At 42.0% G+C, this 17,502-nt stretch overlaps 1 protein-coding gene across 1 annotated transcript in view; it reads left to right on the forward strand.

Moving 5' to 3' along the window:
* The window catches only part of SEC24D (SEC24 homolog D, COPII coat complex component), a 61,544-nt gene that overhangs the window by 1,472 nt on the left and 42,570 nt on the right, over positions 1 to 17,502 (forward strand). Inside the window, exons 2-8 of the mRNA XM_081208063.1 lie at positions 5,141 to 5,321; positions 5,972 to 6,095; positions 8,507 to 8,634; positions 11,429 to 11,680; positions 13,476 to 13,597; positions 14,927 to 15,038; positions 16,761 to 16,888. Of these exons, the coding sequence (XP_081064189.1) occupies positions 5,171 to 5,321; positions 5,972 to 6,095; positions 8,507 to 8,634; positions 11,429 to 11,680; positions 13,476 to 13,597; positions 14,927 to 15,038; positions 16,761 to 16,888 (1,017 nt within the window). The 5' untranslated portion in view covers positions 5,141 to 5,170. The remainder of the gene's footprint in view (positions 1 to 5,140; positions 5,322 to 5,971; positions 6,096 to 8,506; positions 8,635 to 11,428; positions 11,681 to 13,475; positions 13,598 to 14,926; positions 15,039 to 16,760; positions 16,889 to 17,502) is intronic.

The raw sequence follows: 17,502 nt of genomic DNA on the forward strand, positions 1-17,502 counted from the left end.
ACTTGAACTCACAACCCTGAGATAAAGAGTCTCATGCTCTACCTACGGAGCTATCCCAAACAGTTGTAGCATTTATTATTTATTATTATTCCTTATTACGTTTATTTGCCACCTTAATTTTTCAAGGGTCTCAAGGTGGTGCACGTGGTTCTCCTCCTTTCCATTTCATCCTCACAACAACCCTGTGAGGTAGGCTAGACTAAGAGATGGTGACTGGCCCAAGGTCACCCAGTGAGCTTCCTGGCCGAGTGGTTTATTGATTTAACCTGATTTAATAATTTTTGTTGATTTTTAGATCTTCCTTCCTCCTTGCTCACCATTCCAGCCTATACGACATGTGTGATATGCTTATGAATGAAGGCTCTTCCTAGTGTTTTTGTGGAAAATCATGACATGGGTCAGACGTCACTGCTAAACCAAAGATCTGTCACCTGGGCCATGCCTTGGACTCACAAAGCCCCACTCTATCCTTTACTTCCTGGTTGGCAGTACTTATAGTTTGCTGTGATGTCCAAATCAGCCAAAGTAGTTACTGCAAGCTATAGTTTACCACAATACCAGAATTGCCACAAAACCATGGCTTGAACTGGGCTTCTAAAACAGTTTTGTGAACCTCTGTTTTTGGCAGTAATCATATTTTGCTTGATTTGGATGTGGAAGAAAATGAGGAGTAGGCGAGGGAACTGGGGTGCACAAGGAGAGGAAGATGGAAGTATCCAAGCTCCAGGTATGGGCCAGATCACAAGGTGATTTAGCTGTGATAGCTAAACCTGGCCTAAGCATGACTAGTTCCTTCTATGGTTTGCAGTCAATCACCTCTTTCAGCATGACTTTGGGAAGTCTACCTGAGTCCAATCATTCGACCGCACTGGTAGTACTAGAATCCCTAATAACTTTAGACATATCCTGGAGGTAGATGAAATGGCAAAGAGTACTTTCGGTTGGCTCAGCAAATTATATAGGTGTAGAAAGAGTTTGTGACACATGTTTTTGGACACCTTGGAATAGGGAACTTCTGTCTCTTTGGGGAAGGGCAGTAACTCGATGGTGGAGCATCTGCTTTGCATACAGAAGGTCCCAAGTTCAATCACTGCTACCTCCAGTTAGGGTAGGGAATGTCCCCCGTCTGAAACCCTTGGAGAGCCACTGCCAGTCAGTGTAGACATTACTAAGCCAATGGCCCACTCCACATAAGGCAGCTTCCTATCTCAAGTGGCCAAAACCAAATACATGGTTTTAGTACTGTTTTGTGTGCCCTTTGTGATTATGAGGAATGGGTTAATTATACTGAAATCTGATGTACTTTGCAAAATAGGGTTTTACTTGTACTTTGTATCGTATTTGTTTTGGGGGAAAGGGTGTGGTTTATTAAACCACCTATGTTATCTGTAATGTGTTTGGAAGTGGATATAGGCCACTAAGTCAGCAGTACTATGTTTGTATTTCTAAGAGTCTATTTAGTTGTGCATAGGAAGTCTGACGTGGCACACTGTCTTTCCCTCCTACTGAACTGTGCAGGAAGTTGTTTCCTTTAGATACTATCAAAGCTAAGAGCATTACCTAGTCCTACAACAATTGCCCTGAACTTCATTCTTTATACTGACAATGAAAATGTAGTGTAGGTGCTTTCATGCTGGCTGCTAACTAAACTTGCTGAAGTGACCGGGCTTTAGACTGCCACGTTTCAGTCTAACCAGAAGGAGGGAAAACACCTTGGCACTGGGAGAAACCTGATGTGCCTATGTGCTTTCTTTCCTATTTCGTTTTCTTAATCTTGTAGATTAAAAAGATTCCAAGAAAGGATTTGCAATTTTATATATGCATGAAACTTGAGAGGCTTGGGAATTTTTTAAACTGGAATTTGTTCAGTTAATAGAAACATTCAGTATAGATAAAACAAAACAAATATTTCAACAAGGGGGGGGGGGGAAGTACTGTACATTGCAGACCATCCATAATCCAGAATGATAACATTGATAAATTAACACTCTCGCTGTGCGTCCTATATTAATATTCAGTGAGATATCTCCATTGAATTTGGTAAAGATTTGTTGATACCTTTCCTTATGCACACCTGAAAGTTAGCAGCATAAGCATATATACACATACTATCCATAGAAGAGTTAGTTTTTTTAAAAGCAGAGCAGATATAAATCATTTTTTAATGCGTTTTCACCCTAACACTTTTTTCTAGTGGTGTTTCTGCATATATATAATATAGGTAATATTTCTTCCAAAAAAGTTGATATACTCTTTCAGCACATTGAATTATTACAAGCCGTGTGCACCCGGAATACACCCATGTTGATTTCACACACAGAGAGACACTCAATCCTGCCAAATGGCAATTGAATATGGTAGCTAGGCCTGCGTGATCTTTGCTACCTTAATTTTTATCTTGGCTACGTTGGAAGTAGATAATGGCTGTAGTTATAGGGACTGAAAGTGATAATTGCAACCCTGGTACAGTTTTTTCTAATGCCACGTCATCATACTTACCATATTTTTTGCACCATAACACTCACTTTTTTCCTCCTAGAAAGTAAGGGGAAATGTCTGTGCGTGTTATGGAGGAAATGCCTACAGGTGGCATGCCTACGGATTTTCCTCCTCTAAAAACTACGTGCGTGTTATGGTCGGGTGCGTGTTATAGAGCGAAAAATACGGTACTTTTTTATTTGGAATTTCCCCTCTGTACTTCTAGTTTCGCTCTGAAGAGCTAAAATGTTAAGTAGGAGATGTTATTGGGCAGGTGATTTCTTTGGCTGCAGTTCTTCTGTACATGCTTTTTTGGGAGTTAGCCTCATTGAAATCTGTGGGACTTGCTTCTGAGTAAACTTGCATAGGCTTGAACCATTAGGTCACATTTGTCATCTTTACTGCCTTCCGTCACTGTAACCACCATTGTAATGTACTCTGTCATGTTTACTGAGTCACCCAGCATGACCCCATCTGCATTTACTCAATATGCTGTATACACACCATACCTTTAAAGCACCTTCTTTCCCTCAAATAATTGTTTGTTAGCATTGTTTGTTAAGGGTTGCCAGGAACTGTAGCTCTGTGAGGGATGAACTTCAGTGCCCAGAATCTTTTGAAGGAGCAAATGTGCTTCTAATGTGCTTTAAAGGTATCGTGTACGCGGTCAAAAGTAAGCCTTGTCATGCTCAGTGGGGCTTAACTGAGAGCCAGTGTGAGTAGTGGTTAGAGTGCTGGACTAGGACTTGGGAGACCAGGGTTCAAATCCTCACTCAGACATGAAACTCACTTGGTGAATTTGGGCCAGTCACACAGTCTCAGCCTAGCCTACCTCACAGGGTTGTTGAAAAGATAAAATGGAGATGGGAAGTGTGTGTACACCGCTTTAGGCTCGTGGGAGAAAAGGTGGGAAATAAATGCAATAAATAAAGAGTAAAGGGGCAAACCATTGCAAGCCTCAAGAAGAAGTGGAAGAAGAGTTCGGATTTGATATCCCGCTTTATCACTACACGAAGGAGTCTCAAAGCGGCTAACATTCTCCTTTCCCTTCCTCCCCCACAACAAACACTCTGTGAGGTGAGTGGGGCTGAGAGACTTCAAAGAAGTGTGACTAGCCCAAGGTCACCCAGCAGCTGCATGTGGAGGAGCGGAGACGCGAACCCGGTTCCCCAGATTACGAGTCTACCACTCTTAACCACTGCACCACACTGGCCTGAGTTACTGCCTGAGTTACACAACTGGAAAAACATGTCTGGATTACACTTGCAGGACTATATAACTCCTGATATGGTTGAGTTTTTTGTGTTTTGACTGGAAGTTGGAGACTAGATTGTGGTATACTCAGAATACATAATAAGTATTGGCTGCCACGGTGCCCAGTTATGGGCCAGGTCTCATGGCTGTTGGTGTGTGGCTCTTGGACTCTCTCTCTCTCTCTCTCTCTCTCTCTCTCTCTCTCTCTGTGTGTGTGTGTGTGTGTTGGTTACCTACCGATGACCACTTAGTTGTGTGAAGCAACTGCCATGGATGGGATCATGCCTTTTGAATCTTGTGGTGGCAACTGTTTGAAAAGACAGATTTTGCAGCAGTGTGCAAATGAAGGTCCATAGGCAGGAAAAATGACCTGAGTGAGGAATATCAGGGGCTTCTGTGTGCTCAGTGACTATGGAAACTGGCCTCACTTTAGAGCAAATATTTAGAAAAATCAGTGAGCACTGCAGTGTGTGCCCATGCACATGTGTTGCAAATTCCAACAAAATGTAAGCAGGGCTGGATCCACTTCATAAAGTGCTCCTGGCAAGGTCAATCACTAGATTGTGAATTCTGTTGTTCCCTGGTATAATACAGGTGACAAGGATAGCTTTGGGTTCAGAATGTGCAATGGAAAGACCCAAAAGTGCAAAACAGGGGAAGCTTGGTGTTCCTACTGTGAGTAGAGGGTGGCCCATTAGTGTGGATGGGGCAATGCCCCACCAACCTGTCTTCTTACATACAACCAGTCATGAGGAGTCTCCACCTGTCCTTGGTTTTGGCTCCACCATCTCTTAGTCTCTCTTGTCTTCTGCCCTTTCAGCCCCAATGGGCATTGTCCGCCACTGCCTACTGGTATCTGATTTCCTGTTTGCATTTTCCATGGAGCTGGAAAGGCAATGGCCCTTTCTACCCAATGGTTGGATCTGTCTGGAAAGTCATCTGTATGATATTTTCAGGTGCTAAAGATAATATTATCGTGTCAAAACCGTATGGGTTGTCAAAATATGTTTGGAATCATCCGTAGACATACCTACTTTTTTCCTACATTGTGCCACAAATCAGGAAATTTGGCCATCCTACCAGATAACCACTGAGGGCAAAACCTGGTTGTTTTCACAACAAGTAACAGTGGTTCAGTCTGTGATTAATGTTATCCACCTATTCTAGCAGATTTTTTTTAAAAAAAAGTGTTTGCATCAGTGCCTTTGCTACAAGAGAACGTCTGTGCGTTTTGTCCAGATCAAATAAATAATCTGGTAGTCATTATGCAAGAGAGCTAATAAGTAGGAAGCTGTCCTCTTGCCTTGTAAGATTGCTTTTGGGTCATAAAGCTCATTCTGTGCTTTACCTGCACTATGTATCAGTGAAGTATTGCTGATTTTATTACTTCTTCTAATTTCTATGACAGGTTTTCCATCAGAAATAAATCGCTGCTAAAATGAATCAGCAAGGATATGTTGCAACACCTCCATATTCTCAGCCCCAGCCAGGAATGGGGGGATTCTCTGCTGGTTTGGGGCAACCTGCTTCTTCACATATGTATGGACACTATGGTGACGTAAACTCATCTTCTTCTGCATCTCAATCAGGTAAAGTAACATCAAGGCATTGGCCATATAGCGGTTGATGTCTCCACTATACTAGTGCATGTTACATTACTGTTCAGTGGTACCTTGGTTGTCGAACTTAATCTGTTCCAGGAGCCTGTTTGACTCCTGGAACCATTCAAAAACCAAGACGCAGCTTCCGATTGGCCGCAGGAGCTTCCTGCACTCAATCGGAAGCTGCAGAAGCCGCATCAGACGTTCAGCTTCCAAAAAACGTTCACAAACTGGAACGCTCACTTTCAGGTTTGCAGCGTTCGGGAGCTGATTTGTTTGGGAGCAAAGCCATTCAACAAGCAAGGTACCACTGTACTTGTTTATATTTATTTTGCACTATTAGTGAAAAGAAAAGCTCCTGGTTGAATCAGGTATTACAATGGGAAGACCATGAGCAAAGAAAGATGCTTGGTCTTGGTATTATGTAGACTGTGCATATTCTGTGAGTGATCTGCCATCTAGAATTTACAGTAAATACTAGAGCATAATATAACTTCCTGAGCATTTAGACTTCCTTTTTATGATGTCCATAAATAAATTCCATACTTATTTTGCTTTAGCTGTTGGTAATGTGTACCTCATTTATGCAGTGATTTTCTATTGTTATCCACTATGTTCATGCCTGTGTTTTACTTTAGCTATGTTGAAACCTAATGTGCCTTTCGGGTCTGCTGCTCCCATTGGTTCACCATCTAGTGCTCACCAGTTTAACCAAACCAATATCCAGAATGGGCCCAGCGCTACAGCACAACAATCACAGAGGTGATTTTTATTTTTAAAAAAACAAAACAATAAATGTGTTTATGCTTAGAATTTCTGTTTATCTGCTCAAATATCTACTACACATACCATTGAAAGCAGTTTTAAACTTGTCCACAGCTTTTTTGTCATAGCACTAATCCATACTAAAAATGAGTAAAATAATATTCTGGCTCCATTAGCAGAACTCAGGTAGTGGCTAGCACTTATCTCAATTATTTCTTCCCATCAAATACAGTGGTGCCCCGCAAGATGAATGCCTCGCAAGACGGAAAACCCGCTAGACGAAAGGGTTTTCCGCTTTGGAGGTGCTTTGCAAAATGAATTTCCTATGGGCTTGCTTCGCAAGACGAAAATGTTTTGGGAGTTCCTGCGGGTTTTTTCCCCTCCCCCCCTTTTCCCCAAGCCGCTAAGCCGCTTATCAGCTGATCCTAAGCCGCTAAGCCGCTTATCAGCTGATCCGCTAAGCCGCTTAACAGCTGATCCGCTAAGCCGCTAAGCCGCTTATCAGCTGATCCACTAAGCCGCTAAACCGCTTATCAGCTGATCCGCTAAGCCGCTAATAGCGCTAATCCACTAAGCAGCTTTCATCTTCATTCTGATTGCTTTCCATGAGTTGTAGGGATAACTTCTGCATTGGGGAGTATTTCCTATTCACATAGGTTCCCTGTAACATGTAGGTTTTGCCATTGCATGTGGAATGTACATGAGCAGAAAAGGCTCCCATTGCAGAAGCTGTTCCTCCAACAGATGGATGATAATGGTTATCGGTGATGTGGCAGTGGAGCTATCATGTGCATCATTGCTCTCCCTCTTCACATGAAACACAGAAGAAGGATGCCTTGACAAGGCTAGACTATAACCATAGCCTACATTCCCAGATATATGCTGAAGGGGCACATGGCAAGCCAAAGCCAGTTTGGTGTAGTGGTTAGTGTCAGACTAGGATTAGGATCTGGGGTACCAGGATTCAAATCCACACTCAGCCATGAAGCTCACTGGGTGACCCTGGGCCAGTCACTGCCTTTCAGCCTAACCTACCTCACAGGTTCTAGTTACAGGTAGGTAGCCGTGTTGGTCTGCCATAGTCGAAACAAAATAAAAAATTCCTTCCAGTAGCACCTTAGAGACCAACTAAGTTTGTTATTGGTATGAGCTTTCGTGTGCATGCATGGTATCTGAAGAAGTGTGCATGCACATGAAAGCTCATACCCAGAACAAACTTAGTTGGTCTCTAAGGTGCTACTGGAAGGATTTTTTTTATTTTGTTTCGTCTGCCTCACAGGGTTGTTGTGGGGATTAAATGAGATGGGGGGCGGGAAAGAACTATGTATGTCTCCTTGAGCTCCTTGGAGAAAATAAATTATAAATAATAACTATTGTACATTTCTACTCAGAAGTGCCACTGAGTTCCATTAGATTTACTCCCAGATATGTGAGTGTGTAGCAAAAGCATCCCATTCCTGGAGCACTAAGGTCTATTGCCAGTTTGGTTTGTGCTGTTGATGAGGCCACAGTCCTTTGCACTCAGATCCTAACTTCATTACTGCGCATCCTGTAGAGTCCTCTCATTCCTTAAACATTTGTGTAGGTGACATGCTCTATGGATAGAACTTAGTGCTTCCTTTCAAACAAATAAAGCACTACCTTTAAGTGCTGTTCACTGGAATGCTTATTAAGAAACGTCTGTATAAATCAGATTAATCAAGGGGGAAAGCCCGACTCTTTCTTCCTGGATCAAGCAGTTATTTAGATTAGAGTCCAGAGCCTAATTTGATCCATATGTTTAGTGCAGTTACAATATGGAGTGTATTCTATGGGCAGAGAATAGCCTTTGACCTCCATGCCTGATTTTAAAAGATCAAAGCAGAAGGTCCATGATCCATAAGACGAGGTTTAGTCCTATTTCAGTTCTCTTTGTTTCTTCTACCCTACCATCTGAATGTGCCGGGCAAGAATTAGTAATGCTACATTTTATCAAAATCACAGGTTATTAATGCAAGCCCTAGTGCTTAGGTTTCTCTGCATATTAATCATTTTTGAGTTGGTGTTGTTTTCTATCTCTGAACAAATTCAAATGTGTGTGTGTGTGTGTAAGGTGATTTAACAATAATAATAATTACAAATGAAAATATACCATAATTAATTATGCATTTTGTCTGGTCTGGAAAACACAAAACTGGATAGTGAAGGAGTGAAGTAAACATTTCTGAACTCCTTGTGGCTGCTCTGGAGAAGTACAGTAGAGGGAAAGGAGGAGTATCCTGTGATCCTGAAGCTTGCCTGGGTTTTCTTCCATAGGTTTACAAACCACGTTGTTTAGACTTTGAATTCTAGGAGTTGTTTGTGGAGTGGATATTACATTGTCAGCTGTTTGGTGTTGTTTTTTTGGTAACACTTCTTTTTCTCTTCAGGTTTCCACCTTCTGCACCTTCCTTCCCCCCGTACAGCCATCCATCCCCGTCCTCCTATCCAAACAGTCCACCCCCTTCTTCTGCACAGCTGGCCAATCAACTTGGCAACATGCAAATAAATAATTATGGTAAGGACTACATAGTCTTCCATAAAAGCTTCTGAGAGATCACATGCATTTTTATTTTAGCTTGGGTTGGTTCCAGAGAAAACAAATGCTCACAAGTTCAAGAGGTCTATATCTACTGGAAGATTTTGATAAGAAAGATTGAATTCTAATGGGACTGTTCTAAATCTTGTTGGAGTTCTCCAGGTTTTAGCATGTTAACCATAGTACTGGGATATAAAAGGATCATGACTTTGAACATCATGTTTATGCTTTTAAACTGGCAGCTCTTTAAAAAATGTATTATTTTTTTTTAAAAAAGCTTTGTAGACTGGCTGTTTTACTAAAATAATAATACTGTAACTGGAGAGTTCAGCATTTGTAAACTTTCTGTATGTTTCAGCTGGAAAAGATGTTTCCTTTTTCAAGTATATTTTCCAACATGGTCTCTTGGAAGAGGGATAGGGAACTTTTCCTGGTTAGTGGCCAGATCCTTATTTTTCCCCTCACTTGTCAGTCATTTGATGTCAGGTGATGCTGCACTTTGAAGCCCTGACTGTTGGGGCTTCAAAATGCAGCACAAAGCAATAGGGACTTTCAAACAACCCTGCACTGCCCTTTGTCCCCAGCAAGGGAACATGTGTGCATGGCCAAATCGAGCAGGAAGTGAACTGCCACACACAGGAAAACTTAGCAGGATATCAGCTGCTGAGTGGCAGTTAAATCCTGCATGGACTAGTTCCCAGCAGGGGAGCTGCCATACTCCTATCCCGTCCCACCGATCAGCTGACATTGCCCCACATAGAAATGATGTGAGTTGATTTGCAGGTGGATGTGGCTTTTAAATAATGACCTCATGGGCCAAATTTGATGCCTTGGCAGGTCAAAGATTCACATAAACACACCCCAGTCCAGAGGTTCCCCTGAATATTATACAAGCCACAGGGCACACATGGGTCAGGCTTTTCTATTTATTTCCACAAAGAGCATAATTCAACTCATGTATTTATATTTGCTCTCTTTTTTGAATGGGATGGAAAAACCTTTGATATTAGGGAGCTCCTGGTGGTTCTTGTATATTCAAAGGAAAGACTCTCCTCCTGCAAGAGAGGGGAGTGGTTGTGGGCGGGAGCCGGTATCCGCCTCAAGCAGGGGGCGTTAGCCCCCTGCCTCCCACTCACCTGGCTGGCGCCCACGCCCACAGGCAGGCACCCAACCAGGTGCCTTCGAGGGGGCGTGTACAGCAGCCTAAATTGCTGCGGCGCCAGCCTCCCGGCCTCACTCTTCATCGTCCCGTCACATTTCACCCACCCTCCGCTCCCTTAGAGCTCAGGGTCTCATTTTCTTTTGGCCTTGCTATGGACCTTAGGTTGGTCGCCCTGGTTGTCCGGGGGGCCTGGTAGGAATTTTTCCATTTGGCATTAGGCTTTTTGGTTTTTTCGCCTACCTCGAAGCAATTGTCACAACTTTTGTGGTATTGGTGGGTAGGTTAGGCATTGGAATAATGTGTTGTGGTGCCGAAGGGCTAGGTGTGGCCATCGCCTACGCCTTCAATTTTGGGGTATTCCGTTAAAGGAATCCGGCGGTCGTGTATTCTGTCCGATGTCTGCGTGGCGGGAGGCCATGGCACGACCCTCAGTGACATCAGGGGAGAGCTTATAGTTGGATTAGCATCAACAGGCTCCACCTACTGGTGAATAAACCCCCTTGTTTTAGACTCACCCCTCTCTGAGAGGGTGGAGTCAGCTGACGTAATCCAATGCCTAAGCCAATACCTTTTTACTTGCTGTAATCAATAAAGTTGTGGCCTTTTCTTGCCCATTAACCTTATATCACGTGTCCTTGTGTTTTCATTCCACTTTGTGGGGATTGGGTCCTCGAACCACAATCATAGGCTCTAGCATGAGTGCATATATAATTCACCTTTCACACAACTATTTTTAAAAGAAATTATCTAGCAAAAGTTATATACTACTGGATTGTGAGAAAACCTGTCAAGCAGTTTACAAAAAGATAAAAGAAAGCAGTAAAATTCTCAATAAAACCAGCTATTTAAAGGATTCAAAAATTATTAAAATCAACAGTAGCCAAAAAGAGCTACAGGTAATTGTTACATGGTGGGATAGGTTTGCCTAAGCAAAAATGTTTTAACCAAGCACCAAAAATAATACAGCAAAGGTGCATGTCTGATGTCAATAGGTACTGCAACACTAAAATATGGATTTCTTACAATATGTATTACAATGTATTACATTGTTTATTGTGTGGCGCCCGTAACAGTGCCAGTTCCACAGATTGAAGTGTCCAGGTGGACATATATATAGGACATATATAAGATCCAGCAAATAAATTGGTCCCAATAATAAAATGTTTCTGTTTTAAAGGAGGGCAGGAGAAACTCCTCCTTAAACTGTTTTAACAAAATGCCAAACAGTATACAATATACTTTGTACTGGCAGTAAAATAGATGCTTGATACATTTGCAGCCTTCACAATCCATTGTTCTCATAAGATTTAAGCACCCAAATGAAGACTTGTTTTTAGTATAGAACAGATTCAGTTGTGAAAGTATTACAGTGAATATTTAAAGTTAATATTTCTAATATTCAAAGTTATTTCTATAACTATGTTTCAATTTTAAGATTTTAGAGAAGTGCAATTGGTTTGATATGAATATCATTTATATCATTTAATTCCATTTAAAATGAATGTAAAGATCTACAGCAGCAGGTGTCTTAAGACATACCTGCATTCCACTGTGATTATTATTCTAAAGGGTTTTTTCAAATGAATGCATAATGGTGATACTCTTGTTCAGGTCCAAACACACCTCCTTGCATGCCTTCTGGCCTCCCATCACCTTTGCAAGCTCCACCACCTCGACCACATCAAATGGCCTTGTCGTCTGGTCTTCAGATTTCTTCTTCACCAGCAAATAATTTGACCGGTCACTGCACTCCACCTTCAATGGCCAGACAGGAGGGGATCCCTGGCTCAAACCCACCGAACACCAATTTGCCACCACAACTCACAGGCCAACCCACAGGCCCTGGGTTTCCTCCCCAGTATGGTAAGTTTAGCTACCTAGTTTACATAAGACTGCCAGGTTGCAACATCTGCTTTCAATCCAGAGGGATGGGAGTGGAGAGAGAAGGAACTAGAAGCATGATTTGCCACTATTTTCAGGTGGGATTAAATTCTAATTCAGGTTGCACAGTTGAAGTTCTTGTGCAAAAAACCCAATGCCTCAGAAGATCAGACTTTTGGAAGAAGGAAAGAGATGGGGGCAATACAATGGAAAGTGTGGGGCTGTGCTTGCTTTGATGTAATGTCGTCTAACCTCCCTGCAAGCAAATCAGAACGAATGCTCAGCAATCAGGGTATCTGGAAGTGCCCAAAGTGTTGCTTCAGTTGGATTAGGAACTGAAGAAAGGATGAGCGGTGAGCACCCTGGAAGTGCCCTAAGTGCAGTTTTCCTGCACTTCAACATTAAATTCCAAACTTCACCTTCTGACGGCAGCTCTTTTGACCACACATGTCTGTGGAGCAAATTGGAGAGGAACATTTTTGAGAGGAAAATTGCAAGCAGGAATGCACTTAAGTATCCCCCCCCCCCCCCGTTCTTTCTCCACTCCTAATTCTATTCTCCAGTGGTGGCTTTTATCTTTCCTTTTAAGATAGAAAAGTTAGGGTCAAATTACATTGAACTGTGTGTAACATGTAGGTTGCCCCTGTGGCTTGCGGGGTTACTATGGCAGTGTTATACCTTGAACCACTTTGGAATATTGCAGGAATCCTAGACCAAAATCACTTGCCAAGTTTTCAAAGCTCTCTGTGTATTGCTACTTCTATTTCTTGATCGTTGTGAAAGAACGAGGCATCCCTGTATAGGGAGATTTTTCTCTGCCACGTAAATGTGTCCTTGATTAATAACAAACACCTGTTTGTTCTTTTGTGTCTTGCGGCTTATTCCAATAGTTAACCAGGGCAGGTTTGAAGAAGAAGCTAAAAGCTGATAGCACACAACTGCTTGGGCAGAAATAGCAAATGAATCCAATACCAACATATGAACCTTTTTCTTTCTTCCTTTAGAACATAATGCCTAGAAAGAAACAGGAAGAAGTGTGAAGAGAATGCTAGGCTCTGACCAGCCGAAATGCTCCTGCTTGGGGCATAATATTGCCCAAGGCTGATAGGCTGCATATGCTATACTAAATAGTACACACGAAGAATCCAGCATCCACAATATCAAAATAGCAATGAGAGCTAATGTAGTGGCTGAGTGTCAGACTGAGACCAAGGTGACCTCGGGTTCAAATCCCTGCTCAGCTATAATTTTGCAGCCAAACCCTACCTCAGAGGGTTATTGTGAAGATGTCTTGGGCAGTGGTGAACCATGTGGGCCGCCGTGAGTTCCTTGGAGGAAAGATAATATGAAAATGTAATACAGCACAATAGGGTTGTGTATTTATAGGTTGGAATTAAGTTTGTCCTTAAAAAAAATCCAGAGCAGTGTGTCCAGTTTGACATCCAACTCTAATCTCACTGCTGCATCAACAATTGCCTGTGAGCTTCAACAAGGTCAGTTAACAAGTATTCTCAACACAGTAATGGTGGAAAGTGTTAGGTGTGAAAGCAGCGTCCCCTCTCTCTTTTACATCTGCCCCCCTGAAACACTCCTGCTGGGCCCCTGTTCATATCAAACTGGCAGTGTTGAACTAGCCAGCAAAAGACTCCTTCAATAAATAGAACTTGGACAAGTATCACTTAGGAAGTAAGGCTTCTGGCAGGATATATTAAACAACACCCTCCCCCCAAAACTTTAATTTGGCTGATTGTTTTATTTTATTTTATTTCTTTTCCAGGAAATTTTGGTCCTCCAATGGCAGGTGCACAGTTGTCTTATCCAGGGGGTCTCCAATCAGGTCCAGCACAATTGGCTGGACCACAGCAGAAGAAACTAGATCCTGATTCCATTCCAAGCCCGGTGAGTAAGAGTTTCTTGTAGGGAATGTGGCTAAAACAACAGCATGAGAGGGAAAATGGGGAGCTTTCAAGCAATTCCACATTATAGTAAGGCATAACGGAATATTGGGTGGTATCCGATGAAGTGCTTCTGCTAGCTCTAGGACTTTGGGCTGTGAAATGAACTTCCCCTCCCTCTCCTCTGCCCATGCGCCCTTGAAATTGGTTCTGGGATTCCTACAACCTTCTGGAGTTTGAGGGGAGTGGGAGTGGGTAGAGGGAGAGGAGATAGAAGTTCCATTGCACAAGCATCCTTCCAACAAAATGGAAGCATTTTGTTGGATACTTTCTGCTGTGGTTAATCTAGCGCTTAAAGATGTAGCTTTGAAATGTGAAACTTTTCGTGGCTAAGCCAGTTCCTCAGGCTAAGGTTCAAGTTCAAGATGTATGTTTTCTCAATGGATTTTAGCAGTATAAAGCAACCAAATGTCCATAAATAATTTATATTTTAACTCTTCCCTGACAGTAAATGAAAAGGGCTCAGTAAAAGCCCAGAAATGTAGGTTCCTCCAAAGAACAATGAAGTCTTTAGACACTTTAACAAATAACAAAATTGTTGCAGATCAAAGTCTGTTTCAGAAAGGATCCACATGATCATTTCTAATTGAGACAGTTTATAATCTACAATCTTATGCATATCCCCCATCCCATTTTTTAATATGCAAACGGTGCGATGAAATGATGAAATAGTGTAATCGAGACCATAGCACAATTTCTCAAATAGGAGGAAAACAAAACAATAGATATTTTAGTTTTACCCATTCAGTTTCCTCCTAGAAAAATTCTGAGGCACTCCTCTGGAATGCAGCTGAATCCTTTCACTCCAAGTTTTGATCCAGAAATCTTTCCAGAAGAACCAAGCTGCAAAATCTGAGGGAGAATCCAGTTAAGGCACATTCTGTTACCATTCCAAACAAGTTTAATTGTGTATGGTTTTTCAGTTTTGGTCCACACACAGAGTTCCGGTACATCCTCAAATCTCTTGAGAAGTGTGGAGCTCTGAGCAAAGCACCCCCAATATATTTCAGTAGACAAGGGTGTGGCTCCTGGGATTCCTATCTCTTATATCAGAAGCAGGGAACTACTTACCCTCCAGATGTCCCTGAACTCCATCTCCTATCAATCTTAGCAAGCATGACCAATAGCCAGAGATTATGGGAGTTAGTTCAGCAACACCTGGAGGGCCAAAGGTTCCTCATCTATGTCCATAAATGCTGGATATAGAAATTGTCCTGTATACATAGAAGCCCTTTCTTACATTTCTTACAATTTTAAACATTTTATCCATAAGATCCAGGTTATCGAAAATGACAAAGTGTCCCGGGGAGGTCAAATCTATGCTACCAACATCAGGGGTCAAGTTCCTCCTCTAGTTACTACAGATTGTGTGATCCAAGATCAAGGTAAATAGGAAACCATTTTTGGCTTCATTTCCTATGAGAAATTGAATCCCCCCCCCTTTCTCTTTCTCTTTTGATAGGAATGTTCATGTTTAATTTCTATGATGCCTTTTTAAATTGGCCAGGAAGATATTTTGGTGGGTTGCCTCTGTTTGTCAAGTGGACAGGGCAACAATACAGTGGTACCTCAGGTTACATATGCTTCAGGTTACATACGCTTCAGATTACAGACTCCGCTAACCCAGAAATAGTACCTCAGGTTAAGAACTTTGCTTCAGGATGAGAACAGAAATCGTGCTCCAGCGGCGCAGCGGCATCAGAAGGCCCCATTAGCTAAAGTGGTGCTTCAGGTTAAGAACAGTTTCAGGTTAAGAACGGACCTCCGGAACGAATTAAGTACTTAACCTGAGGTACCACTGTATATAGAAATGGGTTCTTGGTGAATGGTCACAATTGTGGAATTCATTTTCCTTGACAAGGCTGACTTTAAGCATCGTCTGACTACAGGCAGCCCACCCACTTATGTGAAGGTTACGTTCCAGGCCCCTCTGTGCATAAGTGACATATTGTAAAGTGGGGAGCACCCCACTGTAATACGGAGGGTGTGTGGGAAGGAAAGAGAGATTGGGGGGGCGCACCCTGGAAATCACTCGGGGCCACTGCCTGGCCTGTTTTGAGCCTGCCTGCCTACAGCGAGCACAGGGCTGAAGAGGCTGGCCACAGAGGGCAAGGGGTGAGAAGGGTACCCAGCAATACTGGCATCAGGATGAGGGTGAACATGAGGGTGGTGGAGGGGGGAGAAGGCGCCTCTTGCCCCATACCACTGGTTGATTGAAGGCTACATTCCCTTGTCTGGGCAGCAGCCCCGAAGAAGGGGAGGCCAATCTATTTATGTATTTAATACATGTAAAGGCGCCATGCATGAGTGGGATGCATGCTGTATAAACCTTTTTGCTTGAAATTACTTTTAGTGACTGGGTTTGTGTTGGTTCTTTGTTTAGGATTGACTGGGATTTTCTTTGTTTAGGATTGACTGGAATTTGATGATACTGTTGTGTTTACTGTTTGATCATTAAACTGACAATGCTTTGAGCTGTTAAATCGTAACCAATCCTGATTTTCTTTTTCATAGAACGTAATAAAAATCAAAAGGTTTATAAGAAATTACTAAGGAGTTCAGTGGAAGGAGCAAGATGTTGTATTTAAGTAGTGCTAAGCCTCAATCTCTATACTTATTGTGAGATGTGAATTTCTGAAGGTTATTGATGGTGATGCAAGTGATGCAAACTTGCCAGTAGCTGTGACTGCACACCTTTTTTGATCCACAAGTTTTCCAGAGAGAGCAGGATGCCTTGCCCCCTCTCTGATTTGGCTTCCTGACAACACAAAGTGATGACATGGCTTTGGCATGAAGCCAAGGCCAAGTGACCATAATGCTTCCTGCTCTCACTCTGGAAACTTGTGGATTTAAAACATCAGCCATGGAGCATGGAGTGCAGTTATTACAGCTCAGACCACAAAACAAGTGGCATTGGTGGAAAAAGTTGAGGAAGCAGTTTTGAGAAACTTTCCCACCCTGCAATCTCTCCTTTTCCTGCTCTAAAATGTTATGTGATGAACTTCTGTCTCATTATAAGAATTATAAGTTGCTTTTAATTAGCCCTAAACATGCTATTTTAATTTTTTCTACTTCATCAAATCTTCTCATTGTTTTGATTGTCCTAGGTAATGCCAGCCCTCGCTTCATTCGATGTACCACATACTGCTTTCCTTCATCTTCAGATCTGGCGAAACAGGCTCAAATTCCGTTAGCTGCTATCATCAAACCGTTTGCCAATGTTCCATCAAATGAGGTAAAAGAATAAAACTGAAGCTCTGAGAGGAAATGTTTTTGTTCACAAGTTAAGGTTTTCAATGGCTTTGAATTCAGCTGGGATTGACCCTTGGTCTGGGGGAATGATCATCCTTTGACAGGAAAGAACAATCTGTGTGGAGAAAGTATCTATGAAACTGGGCCTCTTGTTTTACAAATTTTAAGTTCATGGTATCATCAAGGAGGATCTGTTGAATTCTCGTAACCTATTATCACAACAAATGTCTTGAGATGCAATTGTCAAGGAGAGCCATCTTTGAACTTTAACAGGATCTTATTTATTTATGCTTATTCAAAGATATAAGAAAATGCATACCCATTACAATGTGTCTTTTTATAATATACTAAGATGAAACAACTACTTAGTCTATAAGAGAACAAAGTCAGAAGGAAGAAAAGATGAGGAAAAATAGAAAACTTGAAAAAAGATTCTATGGCCTTAATGTTTAGATATAATAGGGAGAATACTTTCAAACTGCATGAACGAAGCTACATGGACAGTTTTATCCTGATTTGTTCTTGCTAAACCATAGTTTTTATCTCTAACCACTGGTCATGTTGACTGTAGCTTATGATGGTTGTAGTCCAACAACA

The sequence above is a fragment of the Podarcis bocagei genome (genome assembly GCF_964188305.1).
Source record: "Podarcis bocagei genome assembly, chromosome: 9".
In the NCBI taxonomy this organism is placed as follows: domain Eukaryota; kingdom Metazoa; phylum Chordata; class Lepidosauria; order Squamata; family Lacertidae; genus Podarcis; species Podarcis bocagei.